We start from the raw sequence: 26,800 nt of genomic DNA, 5'->3' as shown, positions 1-26,800 counted from the left end.
GAAGTTCTGTCTCTCTGTGTTTAGTTTTTGGACACATTTGTTCAACTTTACATCTTTACTGCAGATTTTTTCAGTTCACATGGGACATTTACTTCACATGGATGTGAAACTCCTGCAGTCTGGGTGAGTATTTCCACTGAGTCCACACTGATCCATTCAGTATGGATCATTTGTAATCGTCAGCAAAACAGCCCAATCAAGCAGCTGTCCCTGCTCTGCTGCAATTGAGATAATAATCCACCAGAGTTGAATTCTTTTCAGAATGTGTTGGACGTCCAACTGCAGACGTGCTGTGCTCAGACAAAGCTTTATTTGTTACGCCGTCTCTGGAGATCTCTGCTGGGACTGAAGTGAGAAACCTTCATGTTGAGAAACAACAGCCTGAACTGTGCTGCGTTGAAAAATCTCATACTGTAGCTGTTGCTGATGCCCAAATAATTAACTGCCTTAAAACAAATGTTCCTCTCTTTTATCCCAGAGAGATGCTGACAAACACCAGGATGTATTTTCACAGGAGTTAATGTTTAAATCTGCCGTGGACAGTTACTGTAAATATGTTGCTGTTTGGTTTTTATGTCCCCTACAAATCAAGCGCAATATCTGTTAAACTCTTTCTTTTTTTGTTTTTCTCGCATTGCTTTAAATGTCCTCATATATCTGCAGGTAAGAAAATAAGAGAATATTAAAGGAAAATGAATCTTTTCTTAAGGGTTTGAATTTTTAAAACTGTGACCACATACCTTTCAGCATAACATCTTCCTGACCAGCTTATTTGCCGAAGTCTGAGGAAGTATGATTATGATTTACATTAAATCAAATGACTGCATCCACACAGAAATATCTCCTGCCTTTTTAAGACCCCTCATCTATCTCCACTGACAGATTCAGTATCTTCCTGCTCTCTAAACGGGTTGGACGGTCCACAGTTCCCCAGCTAGAGACGAGCTGTGAACATAGTGAAGCACTTAGCAGCCAAAGAGCCACGTATTCCCTCACATGTTAGTAGAGACCAAAACCAGAGCTAAAGAAGGCATAAATTCATCCCATGGACACAATCCTGGCTCTAATAGAATCATAATGCTGCTGTGTGCAGCAACAGGTTTGCCAGCTTAAGCCCTTTATGCTGCTGCCATGGAGCAGAAAATATGAAATTCAATTACATCCTCATTTAAATCAAATCATTTTGCAAACTAGGATTGAGGGAATGTCCACAAGAGCCAAACTGTAGCTTAAAGTGGTCTCTTAACTTACATTCTGATAAAAAGGCTGTTTCAACTCTTTGAAAGGAATGATTTGTGTTAAGTTGCTGATCTCACCTCTATGATGGCGTATCATGTAATCTGTTGTAATATTCGATTACATCAGACTGTTTGTGTCTAAGCTGCATCTTGTTCACCATCCAGATCTTAGCACTGAAGCTGAAGGATAAAATTTTATCACAACGGTCCAAAAATTGACAGAAATGGTGACCACAGCTGACAAAATTACATCCTTTGCTTTCTTTAGCTCCTTAAAACCAATGCTTCAGAACTGTTGGTGAATTTACAAGCCTTAGCTGCTTTTTGAGTTGTGTTTTGTGTCACATTTCACACTGCATTGTTCTTTCATCACATGGCTCACACTTGCACTACATTTCATATATAACCTGTTTATTTTTCTCTGTCATTTCAGCCAGTTCTGACTTTGATTACGAGTCCTGTGCTTTGATCTGCTGCAGAGTCAAAAAAAAATCAAGGACGCACTCTGCCTGCTGACAGCTGAGAGTTACGCTCCAAACACACTCATCTGGGTTTCGCTGTCAGGATGCTGTAATTACTTACAAGTGCAACTAAACGCACCAATAAATAATTTTGCATCGTCCTGTAGTCTGGTTACTTTCCTCTAATACAAAAGTCAGAGGAAAATATACGTTCTTTAAGATGATGATCAACATCCACAAGATGCAGAGCAGACGTAGACAAAAACAGACAGCAACATACTTACACTTACACACTAGCAGATGTGAGTTTCTGAAATTATGGGGGTGTATGTCTTGGATGCAGAGATTGTTTCAGGACAGTAAAAGGGTAAATACTGCCTGGTATTTTATTTGAGCCACACTCATCAAGATGACTTCACTATGGCGGCAAGCAGCATTTTTTTCCCTCTAAGACTGAAAAAAACCCAATATGTGCATTGAAAACATATGTCTCATCAGACGATGAAAATCCACAGACTTTTCTTCTCTCAGTTTACATCTTTTTGTTTAAGGTTGAATTCAGAATGATAGCAGGGAAGAAAAGCTTTCACCCTGCAGGCCAAAAACTCCACGAGCCATTTCTATAACGTTCAATCCAACTGGATTTCAGAGCAGAGAAGATGCTCTCCAGAACAGTTGATTATCTGGATGGTAGAGTTGAAGCTACGGCCAGTTTAGTACCATCATGCAGCTGGTGAAGAATGCTGAAGAAGTGAGAAGGCACTGGAAGACTCTTGGCTGATGGACAACGTGAATGATCAGTGTAGATGTGCAGGTGTTGGGCTCCAAGTACAGCTTCAGTGATTCTTGGCATTGATGCTATAAATCTCTGTAACACCACTGGAGGGATGAACACCGTTCTTCCAAATGGTATTCTGATATTCAGTGTTTTGATGGTGGAAATCTCACATAGCTGTTTTACTGGATTGAGATAAGGCCTTAGCATATGATTCCCATTATTTTAATCAAATCATTCAGTGATCCCTTGTGCCCTTTGGATGGAGGCATCATCATCCTGGAACAGATCTCTCCCATCAGGACTGAATTTTTTTTTATCATAGGATAAAGGCAATCACTCTGAACAGTTTTGTACTAATCTGCAGAGACTCGTGGACCCAAACCACGGCAGCAAAATCATCCCCACAGCGTAGCAGAGCCACCAGATCTCCTCATTGTGGGGGTCACGGGTTCAGTTCTTCCTTTACTTTGTCAACCATCTATATAATAAGCTCAACTTCCTGTGTTTACTGGAGGTTCCCTTACCATTGATGGGAGGTCACAACATCTGTCCCTGCTGGTCCAGGCCAAGCTGCAGACGATGTCGAACATCTGGAGCTGGAACTGTAGAGAAGGGGGAGAGAAAAAAAAACCCCTGAAAATGGTGTTGTGGCACACGTGTCTCTGATACGGCCTTCACAGCTCCCAGAGGACAAACAGAAAAACAGCAGAGAATGCAGCACAGCCGAGTCCCGTCAGCCCCAGGGAGAGCAGGAACAGCTCACGTTACAACCACAGTGATGTCTCCGCGTGCGGTGCCATGTAAATAAAATAGCCTCATTTTAGCGTCTGTTTGAATGTAGTCCAACCAAGTGTCCCAGAAACCTCAAATTATCTCCAAACTTGCTGCCGATGTTATGAAATGCTGTCGACTGCGTTCAGCTTAAAACCTTAACGAAGAGCTGAGACGGAGCTTTTAAAGTCTTTCTTTGAAGTGAGTGTGCACGAGTTTCAGTTAATAAACAACGGTTTTCCTCTCATAATAACAAAATTCACCTGTATGTACGACCAGGCCAGTCTTTGCCAGTTGCGTGGGATGCTGAGTTACTTCAGTAACTTTAGATTCTTCCCTACTTATGTTGGTGTTGCACTCAACAGATAAACACATGAAAAAAGCAAATGCGTTTGGGTGACCAGTCTCTGTGTGAAGCTGAGAAGAGCTGAGATAAGGCAAATCTACTGGACCATAGCATCTTAACATCAAACCTAAAAGCTGTTATACTCCCGCTGTGAAGCATTTGTTTATAGAAGACGCAAATTATAAACTATTTTCATAACTGATTTTGGGCCACATTAACAACTGCTAATCACTTATTCATCCAATATGAATGAAGGACATCTTTATATACATAGGTAGCTTTTTTGGTGCAAAATGAGAAAACATGATAAATTTCAGTACAACTCAATTATTATTTACTATTTATTCAGAGTTTATAGTCTGATTATGAGTGCTGGACTTAATAATCAACAAATCAAGAAAGTTACACAAAGTCTACCCCATGTTTTTTGAAAAATATGGAATTGTAATTTCTCTGACATTTTGATTTCAATTTGTTTTGCGATATAATTTTTTAAAGTCCAATATTAACTGTATAATAGACTTTAAATAAGTGATTGAACATTACCAAGAGATAACCTCAAAACCCTGACTGCTGCATAAAGAAGATGGCAGGACTTTGTAAAGCCACTGACATGAGAGTTTACTCTCTGGGTCAGACTTGCTACGTAACATATATCCTAAAGTTCAGCCTTTGCAATTTTCTACTGTAATTTTTCCACATTACGATTTGAAAACGAGCCATCCTCATTTTAAATCAGTCAGTCACAATGATAATATTAATCTAGAGTGGAAGTTATGAGGTTGTCTAGTTTGAATAAGACTTGAGCAGTCACTCTCAAAGATGGAAAGGAAACTTAATGTTTCGAACGACATTCCTCTCTATTGGACATTCAGGCAGTAGCTGAGCTTTTGATGATTTTACTTGGTAAAAATGGATTTTTCCTCACTAAATTTATCCGTTGTTGCTAAGCTTTTGCACCATTTACAGACTGCAAACATAAAATGCCAAAAAATAAAGTTGAAATTCCATGTCCACTCACTGATGAAACATTTTTTTCTGTCCCCTTTGTGGAAAAAAAGAGTTCACTTACAGTTGCTGATTCTCCTTTGGAGCCGATGGATTTGGACATCTTGCCCAGAACCTGGTAGCCATCGCTGGATGTGTTTCCAGCGGCCTTGATCTCTTTCTCAGCCACTTCTTGGCAATCGATGTTGAGCTTGACGCTGGTGGATGAAACCAGGATATGGAGCTTGGGGGAGAAAGAGAAAAGAAGAGATTTTATTGGCACATTCTTTGTTCTGTGACCAATTCTTGTATCTGTTTTTTATCCTCGTGGCCTGCAAATTATTAGGTTATGTCAGGTCTGGCTTCGGAGGCTGAGCCGAGGGTGGACGTGCACGATCGTCTTCGCTGTAGTTCTGTTTATTGAAACTCTGATGGAATGTACGAGCGCTTGCTCAGAGGAAAACCAGTACTTCCTCTCCATTCATTCAAAAAGAAGAAGTGCTCATTAGCGCTACAGCCCTGCTGCACAAAGCAGGACATTAAAGACCAGATCAAATGATTGACTGTATAAAAATGAATGCAGTGTTTTAAATCTGACCTTCCAGTTGATTTTCTGTGTACGAGTAATTCAGAATGAAATTATCCTTTTCACATTTCCCAAGTTGCTACGTGATACATTTATATAAAGATGCCAAATGCCCCAAGAACTACAAGTTTTATTACATCACTAACACTTTCTGGAAAACAGTGAAGGGATGCATGAACAGAATTGTTTCTATTTCTATCATAATAGCTGAACTCAGGAAATCTGCCACTAATAAACCTAAATTTATGCTATTGTTGACAGAAATGTAATATCTATACAATGCTGCTTTGCTGAATTTCATTAACAGGAAAACATAATGTTTCAATCATCATCATTATTTTTTTTGAACCATTCTTTCATATTATTTTCCTTATCTGGCTTGAGGACAGACAGATCATCACATTCATCTTATAGAAAGTACAGCAAACTGCTGGTGGGTCAGAGCTGATGCTGCACTCATAATCTGTGAGTCAGCAGAATAGATGAGGCAAAAACATCCACTTAATTACACTTAATTCCCCTCATTACATGCTTCTCTATAAAAACAAACTGCTAAAGAGCTCCATAGTGTTTTGTTGACTCTAGTTGCTAAGAAGATAAATGTTTTTTTTAGCTTCTGTGTGCTATCACGCTTCCCTGTTCAATTTAGTTCACTGTGAGTGTCACTCACCAGCACACGGTTACCACTAAGGCAGTTTGAAAGCTTGATCCCTGATGCAAAGAAACAGCCCTCTGTCAGGAAAACTGTTCAGAGCAGCACCAACACTTGGTTGGTTAACAACTCAGAACTGCTCACATCAGTGAAAACATGAAAGCCAGAGGATTAACTCCGGTTTTGTGACCGCCATTTAAAGAAGAAAAAAAAATGCAGCGTTAATATGTCTAATCCAAACAAGAAGAGGAACCAGGGCTTCAGTTTGGACGTGAAATCGAAGCAACAGTGTGTGGAAAGCCAATTAGGTCATATTTCCTCTTACTTTTTTTGTCTAGTTTTATTATTGCCAACTGGTGTTCACAAACGCCGTTGCAAACACCAGTGTATAAACCATTTGCAACAGCATTCATAAACGCAGACTGGCAACATCAAACAGCAGAAAAAATGAAATGAATAATTATGTCAGCAAGTTTCCAGCAGTGGTCTGAGGGAAAGACAAACTGTCTCCTTACACTGTGGTCCTCAGCAGAGGTTTACAATAAACTAGGGCAAGCTTCAATAATGAAGCTGCTGTTCAAGCAGACCTACACAACGCTGTAATGATGTGGCTCAATGACTGCTCTCAGACCAGTTCTTGGAAAGTTCACTGGTTGAATCCAGTCTGAACCAGAACTAGCAGCTGGTTATTGAACAGGGATTTAGTGTGGGAATTCTTTTAACTTTAACAAAAGCACAGTTTACTTTTTCCACATAAAACACTTGCAAAGCTGATATTAAAGTATTGTAAATCCTATATTGTTTATAGCCATGGTAGCTTACTTAGTCTTCTTTCTTTTCGTGTATTGGCGCTTCGACTTATCTCCAAATGTTAAAACCACTTATTCATGAGTTCAGCAGCCACACTGCCCAACCAAAGGTTTAAAATTTATACATGAAATGAATGAAGTGAACTTCCCTGCAAAAAGTTTTTTAAAAGCACATTTCCAAAAGTGAATTTTTAGTTAGGAATGCACCAGAAACACATGTTGGTTTGGTAGCAGTGCACTGACACAAGACTTTTGGCCTGATTTCAGCACTGAAAGCCAGGATCTCTGTCAGTACGACCTGAAACTCAACCCTTGTTAAGCTACAATGGATATCCATCCACACTGAATACAGATGTCACTTTCATGATAAAAGTCAATGTGTCAGCTAATAGCATCATTTATTCACTGCAGAATCTTGAATTTAGTCCCACAGCAGTGCTGACCTTGAGTTCCCTGACATAAAAAATATCCCCAGTGCTTCCACACAAGCTTTGAATTTGGGGGAAAAGAGCACAGATGTCAGATCGATATGCTCCTCTCTGGTAGTGAAATCAGTATAAAAAGAGAAAATGTGCTTGATTTTAGTCAACTATGAGTGGCACTGTCAGCACATCTAGATTCACAGTAATTCTTTACTGTTTTTCTGTTGCTTAGTAATGTCTGGCTGACACCTGATCCACTGAATTAAGCCACCGTCAGCACCAATACTATTCCAAACAATCACGTTGGAGCACTATTTACTTATTTAAAACAAGTCCACTCAGAAGGTTTTTCAAAATCAACTGTCTCCTCATCTTCTTTGATATTCAGCTCACATCTCAAAGATTCCTCCACTTAAATCGACAATCCACTTTCAGCTGGAAATGCATCACCCTTTGGAGTCCAAATCTTACCAGAATTCCTTCCTTCCACCTCATTGATGGACATCTTACAACTCCAAACTGCAAAATAACTGAGGCGGCTCTGTTGTACACAGAGTACCGCAATTTGCATTTCTCCTTACTCAGATCTCCCTCACCACATCTCTTCATGTCGTCATTTTGCGGTGAGGCATGAGCACCGCCTTTTCCTCGAAGCCGGCCCCACTGAGGCAGCGGCCTGTCGAAGTCCAGCTGTAAGGAGGGGAAACGTGGCCTTTACGAAGCCACAGACCGGCCGCTGGCAGCCCCGGCAGCCACGACTTGCTACTTGTGGTCAGTCAGTGGCGGAAATGCAGAGGCACGTTTAACAGACCGCAGAGACACCGAGACATCCAAGAAGGACTTCAGGGAGGGAAGCACTGCACTGTTTCCATTTACACTTTGGATTTCAGACATTTATGTGATACTCAGCAGCTTTCATGAAGTCAGCAGGTACCGTTAAAGCTTCAGCGTGTCGCTCTCAACACTTTAACAGGATGCACTCGTCTGTAGACACTGGACTTCAGGGGATATGGATTTTAAAAGCCAATAACAGCACCGATATAGTCACACTGAAGCTGCCAATATTTGAAAGCGAACAAGTTCCTGCCAAAACTGAAAGCATTCAGCGTTACACTCAGATTTTTATTCTCATCAGGCTGGAAAATCCTCCACAATTTACAGGAATCTATGAAACAATGTTCCTGTAACACACAAACTGATGAATCTCTTTCATGCAGATGTCTGTCCCTGTTGTGGATAACATCATTTAATACAGTGTCAATCTGCCAAGCAGCATACAGAACTTCATTCATGTTTCAAGCCGTTTTTTTCAACTATGGAAAACCTTTGAGAATCTGGATTTGATCAAACAAGCAACTTGAAAAGCAAAGAGATGTGAAATTTAAACTTTCACTTTGTGCAATGCTATGACTGTTGCATCAGTGTATCTTACATCAAAAATATGTAAAGAAGGAATGTGGTAAAAAGTAGACACCTGCTGTTTGATAAAAGGTTACATTATCAAAATGACGAGGCTCATATCTTCTGCATTTTACACTATTGTAGTTGTATCCTAAGCTTGATTTCGTACATTACAAATGCACCATTACCTCCTGGTAAGCAACACTAACTTAAGAGTATATTATCCAGAACTTATAAGAAATCACGAACCATTGTAGAAAGTAAACTACACATTTGTGTTATTTTTAAAGATTTATATCATGTTTTTAGTAAGTGAACCTTTCCATGGGTCAAAAAAAACCCACCAGTCATTTGAAAAAATACTTTTTAAAGTGTGGTTACAGCAATAAGTCATGGCAATTGTAAGACATAAAAAAAGACAGTGATAGACTGGCTTAATGGTCTTCCACTGAAAAGAATAATGGACCTGATTACAACCTTTGTTTAACAGGCTCTTCAGGCACTTTTGGAATGTCCCTTTAAACATTCAGACTATGGTATGGTATGGTATGCATTTATTTATACAGGGACAGCGTACAATTTTACATTGACCAAAAGGAAAGATGCAATGTACCTGGTTATAGCAAAGATGCTAATTTCCACCAGTAGTCCCTGGTGCATCGGTGCATCCAGACATCAGTCTGGATGCACCGTTGAGCTACAAGCTGTTACAGAAGGATGTTTGTACAAAAAGGGATGAAAATGGTCATCTTTGCTGAGGTCATACAGGCCCTCACTGCAGATGGGGGGTTTCACTTGGCCTCAGGTCAGTCAGACACGTTTCACGTTCACCTGCTGTCACTCAATCAGAATTTATTTCAGTAAAAAAAAAAAACAGTGACGCTAAAGCTTGACCATTTAAGGTTAAGTTCTGAGCTTTTAGGAATGTAATCCAAGGATGCGAAAGTGGAATTTAGAAGAGTCCTTGTGCAAATGATGAACTAACCAACACCCTGGAGGAGCTGCTCAGAACAATAGATGAAGTCTGTTGTTGTATTGAGCAACTTCCACGCATAAATGTGTGCAAATGTCTCCAAAATGCGCAACAAACCCGGTTATAAGTAAATAAAATTTGATTCCTATTCAGAGTTCTGAGGGTTTGAAGCTGAATTCAAATTTAATCAGACAGTTATGTGGGAAAAAGAGTGCAGTTATCTAATAATCTGACAGGACAAGAGTATGACATAGTTTTTACTTGTGTAATAGTGCAATAATCAAATCTTTCTGACTCTACAAAACATCTGCCTGAAGTGATAAATAGGCTGCTTTAAATAGCTGTGGTAAGAAGGAAAAAAAATATCAACCAAAACTGAGCAAAATGTTCCTTACACAACCTAAATCCTATTTGCCAGCTTCACACTTTTTATTTCTGTTCTCTCTTTGACTTTAACCACAGATTGAACTGTAAAATCATCTGAATTACAACCGTTATTTTCTTCAGTCTGGAAATTTCTCTTCTGTTTGATCAACAACCTTCAAGACGTTTCCATTAGTCAGAGCATCTTTATTTTTTGTTGTGTCTTGCTCTCTGAGTTACGGCTACTGGCAGGAAGGTTAATCTATTTTTCTGCAGTTGGCGCAGAGCATTTGATGTTGGCTGATCATCACCACGGATCTTCACTCACTCACATAATCCTTGTTTGGTCCCGTCGGGCCACCGAGACGCTCAAAAAGCCTTCAGGTATCCACAACAGAACTGACTTACTGGTCACTGCTGGTAAATGCATCTGAGGGAGGATTTCAGCGATCCATCCAATGGTGAGTTAGCTGATTGGTAAAGTGCCGTGAAGGGAAGGGATTAGTGGAGCTGGAGAGTGGTGATGTGGCGAATCCTGACATTTTTCACTGACAGCAGCTCTGCAAATCTGACAGAGCAGCTGCAGTCAGGTTTAAGTAAACTTTCTCAGTTGCGTTTGTTCCTGCAGAAGTCAGCAGAAGCATTCTGTTCACTAATAAATCCTAAAGCACTCTTTCAGTTTAGCTGTTTTTATTATTTTGGGAGTTGCTAAAGAGTCTGGTGACACGAAAATGTGTCCGGCCTGCAGCAGTGTCATGAGCATGAAAGTGAAATCCCAGCAGCTACTGGGTTTCCGGCCAAGCCCGACCTCTAATCTCTGTGGGAAAAAAGGGAGGCATTTTACCCCAGGGATCAATTTTGCGTCACTTCCTCCCTGAAGATCATGCGTTTTATCACGTCTGAAACATTACACAGCTATGGGACTTTCTGATTTGGTGAATCTGTATTTTACATTAAATCATTTTGAGTCTGGTGTGAAAGAAAAATCCAGTCTACAGATCAGAGTGCAAATGTGCTAAACCTCTCATTGTATGGACTGGTTGTGTCCCAGTGTAGGAAAACTATGGAGGGATGTATTTAAACACGACTGAAACCCAACTCTGCAGCGCTGACATTTGCAGATGTGACTAACTGTGATGCTCTGGCTTTTGCCTTTCATCCTGCTCGACAAGGCGTGGTCTTAATATGGAAAGCAGCTGCCCCTCCTACACATCGTCATTGACTGTGGAGTGCAAGGTCTTCTCTGACGCTGACAAATTCCCTTTTCACAGTGATCAGATCTTATACAAAGATTGGGGCACTTTGAGATATGTATGTGGTGTTGGTATGTGAGGTCAATAAGTTTAAACTCGTGCAAAAACACAAAACATCTGACATATATTTGTCTTTGTATCCCCCGTCACCACCTTTTCATTTATTAAGTTGGTTGCTGTGCAGATTTTTAAAAGAACATTTATGTCAAGGTGTCAATTTAGATTCATCAGCTGCATCTATTGTCGTACCAGAGGGAAGAGAAACTTTACAGGAGCGAAAGACATTTAATGCCAAAAATGAATTATGGCTACAACAACCCAGAGGAACAGCATTATCAGGGGGCCACTGCCATCAAAGTACAGCAGGTAATCTGCAGACTAAATCACTGACTCCCTGCTGTTATTACGAGCTGTTCAGTGAGAGACGCTGACACTGACATCTCGCCCTGCAGACCCAGCGTTCAGAGGCACGCTGGGAGGTAAAACCACAGAATTCCTCTGCGGTCGGCTACCAGAAGAGGCAAGACCGAGCTCTGCCTCCCCCAGCTGCTCCTGGGCCGGGAGGGGAGAGGAAGCTGCAGGGAGAGGTGGGTGAGGAAAGGTCCCACCTCTCTGCTGGCGCTCCTCAGCTGCTCTGATGTAATTGTTTAATAGCAATCGCAGTGACCCAATATTTTCCAGGCAAGCGTCCCAGCAGGGAGTGCAGCACATTTTTACTGGTCTCCTGCTCTCAGTAGAGCTTATGAAAGTTTGTGATTTTGTTGCACGTCTGTCCACACTGCTTCTCCCTGCAGTATGTCTCGTAAATGAGTGTCAATATCAGCATCACGACTGACTTACTCCAGAGGGTATAGCACAGTTCCCCTGACTGGAAAACAGAGCTGAAGCCAGAGCTTCTAGACAGTCTGCACCTCAAATGAAATCTCTCTTAATCACATCAGGCCAAAGAAAAGCAAAGTCTTGTTCAGGAAATAAGACCAGTTAGCTTATTTTATGACCCGTGCACCAACTACTGTTGATACTTCCAATGTTGGCTTTCGTGTAACGTAGAAGTGCTGCCAAAAAAATAGAGTTAAATCTCAGCAGATTATCCAACTTGAATGACAATAAAACCTGTACGTAATCGCTTTCATTTACAAAACTGAAATGACCTTCCTCAAAAAACTTTCTACGTTGCTAAGCAGAGCTACAACTAATGTTTAGGCTAGTTGGTGAATAATTCTTTGATCTATAGAATGTCAGAAAATAGTGAAAAACACCTCTGAGGTTTGTCAAAGCCCAAGATTATTTCTTTAAATGACTTGTTTGGTTCGACCAACAGTCAGAAACCTGCTGATATTGAGTATACTATCATGAATGACAAAGAAAAGCACTGAACCTTCACACTGAGGAAGGGGAATTAGGAAACGTGTTGACTAGGGCAGATTTTGGCGAACATTTTTCTAGTAGCTGTTCGTTCAAGCATTTAGTTGACTATTGAGTAAGTAGCATTGCTAACACTGTGCTACTAACAGACAAGTACAAAACTGCAGCTGACAATGCACCCTTAAACTATATATTTTACATGTACAAAGAGAGCTAGAGCTAAACCAGCAAAGGTGGCAATGATTCTGAATGAACCAGCAAGAAGATTAATCATTTTGTTAATAAATAATATTTATATGGACTATCTAACACTGTGGCAATGCTAAGTGGCTAACATGAGGCTACTGATATGTTTCAAATCAGCTGTGTTTGAGGTTGATGAATGTTTGAAGACCGCTTGTTAGGGTCGTCCCTTTTTAATGATCACACATTTTAGATTCCCAAACAACTAAGACTGTTCTCATTGACTAACGTCTGGCCAGCTCTCATATCGATATATTAGGTTTAAAAATGACAAAGTGATTATTAAAATTCAGCTTTAGTGCTAATACAAAAATATTTCAGCTACCTCGTGTTTCATTGGCTTTTTTGGTCAAATCTCATAGTTCTTCTGAATGGATGAGATTAACTCTGTCATTGTAGGGCAGTTGAGAACTAAACCTCCATGAACAACAGAGGTGTTGACATCTTTGGTTCCGTCATCCTGTGTGATCATTTTTACATCACTGTAAAATAAGTGTTTGACTGTTGATTGGAAAAAACAAGACTTGGTTTGACTTATCACCCACTAGTGCATCAGTGGGACAATGGCCCTATGAATGTGGGCATGTAAAACAGATATTTATAGATCAGACTGGGGTTTTTGGTTATTTTCATGAACAATGCCCTGTTGTAGACATAATTTAAGTAGAACACACCCTGTCCCTAACGTCAAAATAGTCCAACAAAGTCCTAAATAAATGAAAAAATGTGCATCCAAATGCATGACAGGAGTCTAGCAAATTGTTCAGGGTGCTATACTAATAAAGCAACTAACTCCATTTTTAGGGCTGAGGGTTTTCCTGCGATTTTAAAATGACAACCTCAAAAACATTCCTAAAAATTCAACATCAAAGAAAACAAGATCTTCTTGCCATAAAACAAGTTTGACCACAGACACCTCAAGAACAGTATCTATCTATAGTTACTTTCTATCATGTTAATCTAAAAGTTATAATTTCACGCCAAATCTATCTTTGTGTGAGATGAATGGATATTTTTGCAGCAGCAGGATATTCTGTATCTTAAAAATTACCAGTAGTGTGGCTTTTTAAAGTTGTCTTGTATGTGTCACTTAAATAAAATAAAACCAAAGTCTTAGAATTAAAGGGGATTACATGAACTGGAACCAACAGGAGCTCCTTATGAACATGCAGACTGTCCTTGAGAGGCTTTTAAAAGAGACTTTGAATGCTTAAAATTGACGCATTGAATTCTTCCTCTTAAATAGCAGGAATGCTGTCTACTGATCATTTCATAATATGACTGCTTCCATCAGTCCACGAGGAGGTCTGAACTGCATGTAATCAATCGAGAAAACGCAGCTTCAAACTGCGGCGCTCGTGGCCCTGCGTTTTACAACCTGCAGAGGACCATCTGTTTGTCTGAGCTGACATAACTCTTCAGCAGCACGTCAGTAGTTGCGTGTGAGATGCTCTGCCTATAATATACAACACATTTGGAATCCCAGGCATGTGTGGTATCTGTATGACCTCGGGATGTCCAGCGAGAACAAAGAAGAGCGATTCGATTGATGTGCGATTCCCCAGTCAGGCCTTGGACCAAAAAATGTTACATAATTCAACATTGAAGACATATTTGATTTCAGCTTCATCCCCTTCAATGTAAATATGATTCAAACCCAAAATGCACACATGGACTTCGACCGCTGCCATGCACTTTTAAAATCGCTGCAGGGTTAAATGTGCAGTCTTTTCGGCACTGTTAATGATGTCTGCTTACATTTTCTTTAGGCTTTTAGCTGGTCTTCATGAATTATGAGGAGTCTGTCTGTGCCTACCTTATGGAAGCTTCCGTGGAACATCTTCTTCACTTCACTGTTGTCAAATGTGACTCTCTGGATCTCGCCACGTTCGTCTTTGTTGTAGAAGGACACAGTCTGGCTGGAGGCTGTGCAGGGAAAGAGGGATAAGACACAATAATAGTCTCAGGTTCATTTCCAAAGACAATACCTTAAGAGCAAATCTGTTGCTTCAGCTGAACCTGTTAAGGCGATTTTATTTTCTTGGACTCAAATGCAATCATGTAACATTGAATTTTTATTGTTTTGCTCATAAAAAAAAGCAATCAAAGAAGTGTGAACAGCAAGCAACCCCTTCACCATTATGGCCTTTTAGAGTTTATTATAGCTGATGCAGACGCTTCATAACTGAAGATGTCAGAGTCGGTTTGCTTTCTTGAAGCAAAGTGTGATAAAGGGCTAAACTCTCGCAAGAAAGCGGTAATCCTGCAGTTCTTTTCACACAATCTCCTTCACAGTGATTTGGGAACATTAGAAGTAGAAAGTGTTTCAAAGTGCCGACAAGTAAAGTGTATTTTCATTTTGCATAGATCCGATTACGAATAAACCTGATTTGAGCAGCAAATGTAGACTTATATACTCGTATTTTTTATGAGTTGGGGTTCAAATACCTTATCTGACCCTGTGACAAGTACAAATCTACACATGAAACTGCAGTTCGATATATTGATTATGTGACTGCAGTTGGAGAACTTGCAAGCGACAGATTAAAACAATGTTGGTAAAAAACTAAAGCAGAGCAAGGCAACATATTCTAGCTGTTAACACAATGGATCCACCCCTTTCCATAGTGGAAGTCAACTTTAATTAAACTCTTATTGCCTGATGCATGCTCTGATGTTTCTGATTTTACAAATATGTGTGTATGGCTTCAGGGGTCTAAGTTATTTTCTCAAACATGCCCCTTTAAAACTAAATTAAATGTCTTTTTATATGTTTGAAAAGTTTGATGAAAGAGTTGGGTGTAGTCCACTGGTCTCAGAAATGTCTTATCATCGTAAAGCAAAAGTTTGACATTAGCAGAGAGTTACGTGGTTTTTGATTTGGCCCTCAGTAGTATTGTCATTCTACAAAAATCGCAGCTGTATTTGTTTCCATTGCAGCTTCATAGCATGAGATCAGCACCTACACTGTGCTGGATCTCCTTAAAGTCTCTCTGTGTTCAGATTTTAGTAATTTAGTGGCTTCTCCCCGAATATTTGTGGTTTTTCCATGTTTCTACCCCCAGATCTCAGCCTTATTTCACTGTTTACTGTCCATTCTTAGCCATAACAGAGCTGTGTTCATTTACTGCTAATGAAAACAGAGTCTTAATGCTAGACACTGAAAACTTTCCACTAAAAGCTGTAAAGTGTTTTTAGAATACTCAGTGTGTTGATCACAAAGTTAGTACAGTTTCATTCAGGTAAGCTACGTCACCTGTGTGGCGTGACTGATCCCGTCACACTTTTGACAATTTAACATAAAGCTAACGACTGGTGACGGTTAGCTCAGCTTAGCACCAAGACTGGAAACATCGAGAAACAACTTTCGTTTTGTCGGTCTTCTTGTATAACTCTCTGCCAAAAAGCATGATGATGATGTCAACCCATGCCTTTAATCATGCGGTGCTGTCTTCTCTCTGTGGAGGATCCGAGCCTTGACGTCATCCAACAGTTATTGTTCAAGGCTACAAGTGTTCGTCACTGGAGCATTTCTGCTGAAGCCCAGCGGAGAGCCCTGCTGACAGACTGAAACTGTGGCTTTACGAGAGCCAGCTGAGCTCGATGACATGACACTCCTGTGGTGAAGGGGAGGGCTGGGTTATCAGCTGAGACCGAAGGAGCTGGAGGGCACAGCTGGCTCATTACACACCACTCAGCCCACTTTGCAATCAGATACTACACAACACAGTGCAGCTGCTCCACATAACACGTTTCTACGCTGCCTTTTCATGCCAGTAACCTTGTTTTTACAATCAGAGGGTAAGAATAGAGGATGATATTTACGGTCAATAGTGACGCCGGTCTCTGGCTTGTGATCTTTGGTTGACACCTGCCAGATGTCGAAGGCCTGGGTGGGCGTGTCGGGAAGGAGGCGGAACATCATGATGATGGTGTAGGCATGGGGAAGACCGTCAGGGTGGATCTCTCTGTTCAGGGAGCAAAAAGACAACATGTTAGATCCATTCATTTTTCAGATGAAGCGACTTAGTGTTGATCCAGCCCAACAGAAAGTCTTGGATCAAGTCAAAACGGCTAAGATTTATAGACTGTGGTCAATAAGGTTTCAGGGAAGGAAAGAGGATACATATGATGTGATACTAACTTCTTAGGGGGGTGACAAGAGTTGCGACTTTACTATTTAGAACACCTGTACAGCAGGTGAAATGACAACAGGTGACCCATTAAACAGAAATTGCCATATGTCAAAGGTTTATAAGCCATTGTAAACGGTTAGTAAATCATTGCTTTATTGTTCATGATAATACTCAGAATGACTTTTGGATTTTCAGACTGAGAGTTGTCCTCTATTGTGACACTTGGTTACCTTTTTTAGCTCTTTATTTCAATGGATTGTTTGACTACTTATCTCACTGAAAAGAGCTGCAGAACATCTGGAATAAAAACTCAATTATGAATTGCTCAGCAGTGTTATAGTTGCAAATCTTCCCTTTACTGAAAAATAAACACATTTGAATCGAGTAGTGTAAATGCTCTCTAGAACCAGGGTTGAAATAGAAGCCAGATAAAAAGTGATTTAGACAACATTTTATTATTTTAAATATATCTATTTACAAACATATTCTCCTATATCTGTCACCCAGAGAGTACAGAACTCCATTTCTGTCATTGTGCATTGAGCTATTTTAACTCAGTCCCATTACATTTTTGGGTTTGCTTTGAAAATCTGTGACTTACGAGATCCATTTTTGTAGCTGTCCTGGAACTTTTGATTCGTATAACGTGATCTTTAACAGCAGATGATCAAACTTCCACCTTTTAGAGCCCTTTTTAACTTTTGACCTTGATCGTTAACAGACTTGAAAAAACTTTTCTTCATCTCCCAAAGAAGACTAGAATGAAGACAGTTTGAGAACAGCTATTAAATAGACTCTATAGAGAAACTAGAGTCTATTTAATATTTGAAATCTGCAAGTACTTCCTCAAATGCTGTTTCCAGGGTCAACTTTGTGCCTAAAAACCTAAAATGATTCACGTATATTACTAATTGTACTTTAGTTGCTGCTCTTGTTCGAGGTGATTTTCATACTTTCTTCTCCATTGGCTAATTTTTTTTGTATCGTAGGATGTTTCCCATTTGTCCCCCTGATGTCACTACAGACTTTGGAAAGTCTCGGTAAACAGTCAGACTGCTGTTTTCCACCGCTCTGGTGTTGCATGTGATATTTTAGATACGGGAGGCTGGCTGGGCGGTGGCCAGCGTTAACACTCTAGTTTGTGGCTGCGTCTGCACGGTGGCCTGACGGACGCTCGTTGTGTGAAACAGCTTTCAGAATTAACTGAGAAGTCGTTTTACAGGCGGGGCGAACTGTGTCATGACCTGCAGCTGAGTCTGACCTCACCGAGTGTTGTAAATCCACTGACCCAGTTTATGCAGAGAATGAGCTGAAGCGGTCCTAATGCTGCTGGGCAGAATGTTTCATGATACTAAGGAGAACAACTTGGTAGTTCAGAAGAAATTCGTGTTTACATGCATTCTGAACAAACATTCAGACAACCTTTGCTCTGTTTTGACTTCTATAAACACAAACACATTCTGACCACTAAGCATCACTAAAATACCGGTAACAACCAGCTGATCCCAGCACTGTGCAGGAGAAACAAACCGAGTCCTGCAGCTAAATAGAGGATGCTGCTCATCAGACAGAGTTTCTAATCGTCTTCCTGCTCTGTCAGTCCCTCAGCTGTGCATTATATTAGAGAAGTGGCCACATGTTTGATCAAACACAGGCACAAAAGGATCAAAAGAAACAGATGTTACTGCGCACGGACAGACACAACATGACTTCTGGTGTAGACGAGAAGTTCAAAAAACAAAATTACAAGACTGAAGCATTTCCTATTTGCTGAAAGGCATTAACTCAATAGCTAATATCCACCTCCAATAGGCCATCTGTTTAGTCTAGTAAGAAAAGCTGAAGGCCCAACAGAAATATAATTGGTAAATTCAAACAAAGTATGTCTTGCATTATGTTTGGAGGAAGACAAAGTTTACTATTAAATACGGTATACAAGTAGAAAAGCTGAGAGTCTTATTAAAGCTCAGATAAAAGAAAACAAAATGAAACTATGCTGTAAGATGAGAAAGCCAGAGGAGCAGAAGCTAATCTGAAAGTGTAAAGGAACCTTGTCTTTCTGTAGCTGCTCAACATGGCGACCTTACAGGCATGAATGATATGTTGGTAAAATAATGAACTGTTACCACATATCCTGGTGGTCTGAACCACATTTCTCGGTGTGCCATTCAGGTTTGAGCCACTATTTGCTGACACTGTGAGTTGAGTCTAATTTCCAAGTAAAATAAAGTGAAGTTTTCTTGCTCTCTCTGCTGCAGTGCATTTCTATGAGAGGCAACTTAGGGCTTTAGAGTTGCTTCCACGTAAAATTACATGTGCTTATCATGCAACTGCAATAGCAAATGCTAATCGGGAAGAGTGTGAACGCAAAGAATAAAGACACACATGCTTGTTTCACAAAGACTAAACTACACTGCTGTCATAGACTCACGTAGTGGGCTGAGTCAGGTAGGCGTTCTTGTGAAGCCTGTATGCGGTGTAGCTGTTGAAGGAGCCGGGCTCCATGGAGACGCCTTTGGTGTAACTGTAGGTTTTCTCTGTCAGGTTGAAAGCCTCGAGCATCCTGAAGCCTGAAACAAAAAATCAGTTCTTTAATGGAGGAATTCATGGCAGCAGTGAATATTGGTAAGTGGTAAATCATGCATATTTTTCCAAAGATAATCTGCATTTACCAGGTGAAGTAAACCCGTTCAGGAAAATCAAGGGACACGCTGTGGAGGAGAAAGAAGGAACGTTATGACACGTCCTCACAAATTCATCATCTGAACAAAACTGAAACTTCTCTGGATTTTCTTTTGTCCGATTTCTCTTTCAGCAGATGATGCACAAACTAACAAGAAGTTGCGGTTTCACAGATGAAGGTAATCAGGTTTTCTTTGATGGTGTCGAAAGCGTCGAAGTCGTCCACGACGAAGACGTGTCTATCGCTGGGTTTGCTGCCGATCTCCTGCAGCTCGACGAAATCCACATCAGCAACACCGATGGCAAAAACGCTGTAACCTGAGGAAAAGGCGAATGAGAACAGATTGATTGGTAGGAAACAGTTCATCAGTATGATATGTGACTCCAGCAGCGCTCGATTCTTAGTAAGTGAAACAATCCAAAAACATCAATATAAATCAGATGTAATTTCATACAGGATAGTTCAATTTTTCAGTCTGGTACAGGCTGTTTGTTTTTACTCTGTAAATAGTTTGTTTTTAGCATTTTACTGCCAAACAGCTGCTTTAAAATCAGTCATCCAGAAAATGGGAAAAACTCCTGGTTGAAAATATTCTGCACATCAGCAGCTTAAAATGTGAAGCTACTGAGATGTGGGATGTTCTGGTGATGGATCGCTCTGGTCGTCCGTTACCTGCATGCTGCAGTTTGGCGGCATTCTTCTTCACCTCGTCCTGAGAGCGTCCGTCAGTGATCGCTACAACCACCTTGGGGACGTTCCTCCTCATCCCGTTTTCAATAGAAAAGGCCTTCTCATTTGTGTGCTTCAGCGCCACTCCTGTTAAACAAAAGAAAACTGTGAGAACAACGGCTGGTGGACGGCTGACTGTTCCTGTGTCATGCAGCATAAGACCGAACCTGTCTTGGTGTTTCCTCCTCTGTAGCGGATGTGATAAAGCGAGGCCATGGCGACACCTTTGTCTTGGTAAGCGTTCAGCTTGAACTCGGTCTTTGCGTCGTCACTGTACTGCACGAACGACACCTGCAAGGAAATTCATAACAACGATGCTTCATCACAGCACAGAATATGACTAAATTTAACTTGAATAAGGAAAACAATCAACAGATTACTTTATCAGAGTGATAAAACAATAGAGGAGAAATTTTTCTTAAATCAAACACAGGAATGCTACAAGTTTCACACATGGAGAGCAAAGAGAAGTAGGAGGAATATGATTACAATATGGATAAACAACGAAGAACTACACAGCAGTAATAGGGCTGAAAGATTCGGGGATATGTGATCGCTATTGTTCTGACAGACTGCATTTGATTTGCAATGGATTTTTTTTTAACAGTCAAGCTTCAGTTAAATGTTTACTGTGTAACAGATGCAGCATTACCACGGCATGAAATCGTAAAACCACCGCATCAGACATGAGGCATAACATATTTCCTACATTGCAGCCCTTGCGATTTGGTAATTGCAGTGTTTAAAATCACAGTTGTGTTATGAAATCGATTTATTGTTCAGATGTAGTGACAAAACTGCTAAGTACCAACAAAACAAACAATGGAATCCAACCAAGAACTGCTGAGTGACTATATATTCAAATGTTTAAAGATATTATGATATAAGAAAGTTTAATATTTATTATCATGAAACTAAATTAACTTTGTTTATCAGGAGTTCATTTCTCTCCTTTTCTGTGCATTACACCATGCTTCATTTAATGTGTTAAAACATTTTAAAAATCAAAAACGACATTACAGATCCGATGTGAGCAAATAATGGCTGGTGTACCAAATCAGGCCCTCTAAGCAAAAATATGTGCCCCAAAGAGTTTCACTTTCTTGGTTACACAACAACTTAGACATATATTTGGCATTATATTGTTGTTCTACTGAAGTACTATAAACGGACATTTGATCACAGTATCTCCCCATTCTCAGCCCAACACAGACAATACATTTGATAATACAGTTTCATAAATTCATTTTAATGATTCACAAAAGAATTCTGACAAAGAGTACCATAATTAAAAGAAATTGCCGATCCCTGATTTAAATACTGTAAATATACTGCATACTAGTAAAGCATTGTACTCTACATTTCAAAGGCAGGGAGAGCAGAGAGACGTGTCTTTACCATCTTCTTTGGATTAGAAACAAGGTCATAACTTGGGTTAAATGAATGGGATAAAAATCTCTTTATTGTGCAGAAAATGATATTTTTTTTGATCCAGATGGAGCAAACACTCTTTGAGGATTCTGGAAAAACTGCCCAAACTGCCTGAGGGGATGTCAAACAAGCTAATAATATAAACCTAATAGATTTATTTTTCATTGAAACAGATGCTTGGCTCCACGACTCAAATATATTAAGAAGAGAAGCAAGGAAATTAGAATATACTAGTATAGATTTACTACACTAGTGTGTATTTTTTACATGTTTTAAGCAGAGTGTAAAAGTGTTTGGAGTTTATCCATTTTTCACACAACAGTTGGAACACTGATGAAAGCTGATCCACTGGTTGGTATGTAGTTTGAGATTTCAGTTTAATTTTTCTTTTATATTCCTATATTAAATTATAGGGCTGTTTGGGTTACTGCTAATCTATCCCACCTTCACAAGATGATTTTAAATCAGGAAAGGTTCTTATAATGTAGAGCAGTTTGAATAACTTCAGTATGAGTAATGCTTGAATCCGACTGAAAGTAGCATTATTTTTTTATCATGTTTGATAGTCCATCAGACGTTTTCAAAAACCTCTGCGATCAATTCTCAGAATTTGATTCATATTTCTTACAGGTCACTATCGCACTTGTCAATGTCAATATACCTTTAAATATAGAGCTCACTCGCTCTGGAACAGTTTAAAAGCCACTATTTAATCATCTTTACACGGCTGCAAGACTCAGTTGGAAACCTTTTCCTTGACTTTGCCAAAAAAGCTTTTATTTTATTTTTCCATTTATTGCATTTCTTCTTCTGTTCTTCTTTTACCTGTTTTTGTTCTCCTTGTTTGATTTGTCTTGTTGTCTGGTGTCACTGAATACATTTGAGTTCATTTGTTTATTCAGGGAGGATGTTTAATAACCCTCCTCCATCACGTTTTGATTAAGCTGTAATAGTAACGTGTTTTACCACGATGTGCTCCTTGTGCAAATAATAAAAGTTAGTCCCAGCGTGCTATCAGGGCACACAACTGTCCTCGTCTTTCAGCACGAACCTGCATCCCAGAGGGTCCAACGACGTCAAAAGCACCGATCATGCCGGAAACGAAATGCACGACTTTGGTGAAGCTCTCCTCGCCGATACTCCACGAGCCGTCGATGAGGAACACCACATCTGCTTTGGCACCTTTGCAAACTGAGGCAGGAAAACAAGTCAATTAGGAGCTTTAAAGTCCAGCGGCCAGACCTCAGGGCAGCATCACAAACACCAGCAGAGAAAATGGCATCAACACACGGCACGGTTATTGCTTGCAAGCTGGAGCGCGTAAAGAAAAAATCTGCGTAAAGTGTGCAACAAAACAAAACGACTGAGAAAAATGACGTGATGGGGCCATGTATAGTAATTATGGGTTGCACTGATAGAGGAAAAAAAATACTGGCAAAACAAAACAAGGAACATTTGGTCACCAGAAGGGTTTAGCTCTCGTTAATGGGTTCCTCTCAGATGAAAACGAATTCAGCAAAAAGCTTCAAATAATCTTTGCCTTATGTGATGCAGCTCACTTTGCAATCCTCCATCTTTTCCTCCTGGTCACAGATTTATAAACAGGTTTTACACAATACCCAACAACACAAACAGAATTCTTTGGACTGCTCCGTCTTCCTTTTTCAGCACCTAAGCTGCTGGTTCTTAACGCGTGTGTTCTGCTTCGTGCGCTCTGCAGGGCCAGCAGCACATGTGGCCGCTATTAATTCGCTGCTGGCACAGATCAGATCCAGAAAGAGTCAACGTTCAAGCCATCGAGGAGTTTCCAATCAGAGCAGAGTTTGAATGAAAAGATCCATTCAGTGCTGGGACAGTCCATGTTCTCCTCAGAGAGTTCTTTGGGGGAAATATGGGCTGGCATTTCTAAATGTGCCTGGGGGGTGTTTTAACACTCAATTCACTTCCATGCTTTCATTAAAGTTGAAAACCAGCTGACTATTTGCAATAAGTAATGTATCGCGGTTTAATTTACATTTATATTGGATATCTCAAGAGTGAAGCACACAAAATGAAAAGCTGACAGGAGACTTATTCAGCTGAAACCTTATTTTGTCCTCCATTTACTTTGGATTGTTTGAATTGTTCATATTTTCTTAATGATAGAAAGGGAGAAAATTATTCTTGGAGACAGATTCCAAAGTGTTCATTCAGCCTCCAAAGCTACGAGGGGGTCGGCAGTATGCACGACTAGCTGAACCAGCAGAGTCAGTGAGACACAATGTAGCCTAACTAGTTTATATTGTAGTCGACAAGCTCAGGGAAGACAGTATTCTGTTAAAAGTTTCATATCTAAAACAAGTGTTATTACTTAAAGTATTAAGCTGTTGTGTCAAAAGGACCCAGTTAGAGGTGTTCGTGTGTCTGATCTAGATGCCTCAGATAACAGCTTTCTTTGTTTTATTATCAGAGCGCAGAGTGACTGAGTGTTGTTACATAGTGAGGATACTTTCAACATGTATAATAAAGATGCTTGTGGAATGCATGACATGATTAAGCTTTAAGGAGAACTGACTATTGTTCAAAACTGATTGACCTCTATGCAAACAGCCACAGGGCCTATAGGAGGCTTACCTGCCCATGCAGGGGGGATGGTGGGTGGCGGTGTTGGGGTTGGTGGCAGTGTTGGAACTGGAGTTGGTTTCACCACTGTAGGAAACAAAAACAGCCATCAACATATTTGTAATAAATACAGAATAACTCTAAACACGTCGCACGATGAAGTCATTGTTTTGGATCAGTCCCGTGAGATGATGTAACTCGGTGTTTAAATCATGCTTCATTTCTCAGACACCACAGTTCTCACTCTGACTGGTGTGTTGGAGTGATGCAGCTTGTTACTACATCATGTTCTCTTTTAGAAATTTCTGGCGAAAGGTGATTTTATGCCTGTTTTCTCCATCGGTGACGCAGGCGCTGCTGTTTTGTGGTGAGAACGCATGGAGAGCAGATCCTCTACTCTTCAATATCCAACCGTTTTTTTTTTCATTTAGGTCTGAAACAGGTTTCATTTCATTTTGATCCAGCTTTAACAACAAGAACAAACGTCACTTATCGTTGTTGCCAAATGGACATAAAACGATTTTCCTGTCAAATATTTCATTTACTAACTGACACATGTGGGAGCTGCATTATTAGACCAGCTAGTCATCAACCTGTAATGTGTTTTGTAATATAAGGAGCAATGTCAGTCAGTGTGTACAGTGTGTGTGATTAAATTTCTACCTTCGTAATGAATGCTTGAGTAAGTCTCATGCTTAGTATCGCCATCAGGTCGACAACTTAATGTTTTATCACAACTCGAGCAACAATACCAGGTCGCATTTAACATTATGAATTGCAATTAATCTTTAACACTTCCATGAGAGCCATTGGTTTAATTCTAAATGAACCATCACACATTGTCACTCCCACAAACTGAATTAAGTTTGGTTTTCTCCGAGGAAGAATTCACGTGAATTTTCTTGACAAACTGAAACACCACTCGAGCAGATAAACATCCAGTCTGTTCACATTTTACAGACGCAACACTTACAGGTTCTCTCACTGGTGCTGACTCCTGGACCTTCCAGATTTGGGGTCTGAACAAAGACGGTGGCGGTGTAGAGAGCATCGGGGGAGAGTCCGTCAAAGCAGTACTGAGGCAGGCCAGCAGGGATGGTGATTTCATGCTGGCCTTTGCTGGAAGCTGCAGAGGAATCAGAATTAAAACACCACATATCAACAGCTCAGTCATGGCCTGATTGAGCCTTTCATTTTAAAATTCAATGTCACATGCTTTGAGTATGTACGACTTCAGTTCAGTCAAAGATGTTTGCAAGTGCTTCCCTGTAGCTATCTTTGAACCAGTGACATTACTCTGCTGATCTGTTCGAATACTAAAGTAACAGTACAATTTCATAAATCCTTACGCCTTCTAATCAGGTTGGGGTTGATCACATTCACAGGGAAACACTGACTCATGTTCTGTAAGTGTAGTCACTGAGTTCGTTCTAGATGGCTGAGAATTCGTACCCTTGTAAAACACACCCAGCGAGTTTTATATAGTTTTTAAGCCCTGAATCATCATGCAAGATTAATATGCGGGGTGAAAACTAAGATATTTAGTCATTATATGCATCTCCTGGGGTATGATAGCATTAATTATTATCACTAATGACTCAAAGATTACTTCCCCAGGTGCTTACATTTCTGGCTTTTATAACTAACACCAAGGCCCGCTGGCTTCTGACGCTGGCAACTTCAGCCTACATTTTAGTTTCGCAAATTACAAAAAATAAATAAAAAAAATACTAGTTTCAGCATTTTTTGGTTGCTGTTCTCCATTTTTGACTGGCTGTGTGGATTCGTGTTAGTAATGGGATGGCTTGGTGTCAGAGCTTCAGTTTGTTTTCTGTAGCATTAAAGTCCATCAACACTCGAAAAGGTGTTTTCTGTAGGAGCTTCTCTGTGCAGAATGATGCACAAAAAGTCAGTCATAGTGCAACACTTCACTTGCAGAACCTTGAAACTTCCAATGCATAAATCAGTGCACATAAACAGATTTTGGATTTTTCAAAGAAGGAAAGAACATAAAAACCTTGGCAGGTAATTGAGCTAATTGGCACAAAGAATTCTTCCAAGGAGAGTATCTTTTATGTCTTAATACACATCTGGTGGTGATGTTTAAAAAGTCATGATACTCAAAGCTTTGACTACTTTCCTTATCAGAACTGTGATCAGTGTTTGATCGGACTTAATAGACGAGTAAGTGAAAAACTTTCAACTTTTAGTTCACATGTCACTCAGTCGACTTCAAACAAGTGACATGAGCTCAGAGAAAAGCAACGAAATACAGAAATCTGTCATGGAACAGCCAAAACTGTTCCAACGCTGGCAGAAAATGTCTGTATGTAAGACAAAATCAGAAGCTGAACGTAAATAAAAACACATTTAAAGGCTTTTACTCTTAGTCTTTCTTGTTAAGTGTATTTTGACAGCCTTATTAGGACACACTTTTATAATTTTTGATTTGAAAAGGGTTTTACGAACAAAGTCATGACAAAACTATTTGTGTGTCTTGTGAAAATGTTAGTACAGCTTGTGTCAGGTCAAAGCCTCTGGCACACAAGGAAACTGCACTTGTGCACCTCTG

The 26,800-nt window shown here is 40.1% G+C and overlaps 1 protein-coding gene across 5 annotated transcripts in view; it reads right to left on the bottom strand.

The window, feature by feature from the left end:
- col12a1b (collagen, type XII, alpha 1b) overlaps positions 1 to 26,800 on the bottom strand; it is a 153,979-nt gene that overhangs the window by 20,672 nt on the left and 106,507 nt on the right. For all 5 annotated transcript variants that reach the window (XM_051960986.1, XM_051960984.1, XM_051960981.1 and 2 more), the window contains 12 exons: positions 25,202 to 25,354; positions 24,241 to 24,315; positions 22,679 to 22,818; positions 20,364 to 20,487; positions 20,140 to 20,283; positions 19,620 to 19,784; positions 19,457 to 19,495; positions 19,216 to 19,354; positions 16,474 to 16,616; positions 14,465 to 14,574; positions 4,667 to 4,825; positions 3,002 to 3,079 (listed from right to left, as the gene is read on the bottom strand). In XM_051960986.1, the coding sequence (XP_051816946.1) occupies positions 3,002 to 3,079; positions 4,667 to 4,825; positions 14,465 to 14,574; positions 16,474 to 16,616; positions 19,216 to 19,354; positions 19,457 to 19,495; positions 19,620 to 19,784; positions 20,140 to 20,283; positions 20,364 to 20,487; positions 22,679 to 22,818; positions 24,241 to 24,315; positions 25,202 to 25,354 (1,469 nt within the window). The remainder of the gene's footprint in view (positions 1 to 3,001; positions 3,080 to 4,666; positions 4,826 to 14,464; positions 14,575 to 16,473; positions 16,617 to 19,215; positions 19,355 to 19,456; positions 19,496 to 19,619; positions 19,785 to 20,139; positions 20,284 to 20,363; positions 20,488 to 22,678; positions 22,819 to 24,240; positions 24,316 to 25,201; positions 25,355 to 26,800) is intronic.

Source organism: Acanthochromis polyacanthus, chromosome 16 (genome assembly GCF_021347895.1).
Source record: "Acanthochromis polyacanthus isolate Apoly-LR-REF ecotype Palm Island chromosome 16, KAUST_Apoly_ChrSc, whole genome shotgun sequence".
Taxonomy (NCBI): domain Eukaryota; kingdom Metazoa; phylum Chordata; class Actinopteri; family Pomacentridae; genus Acanthochromis; species Acanthochromis polyacanthus.
This window is presented reverse-complemented; position numbering and strand designations above follow the sequence as displayed.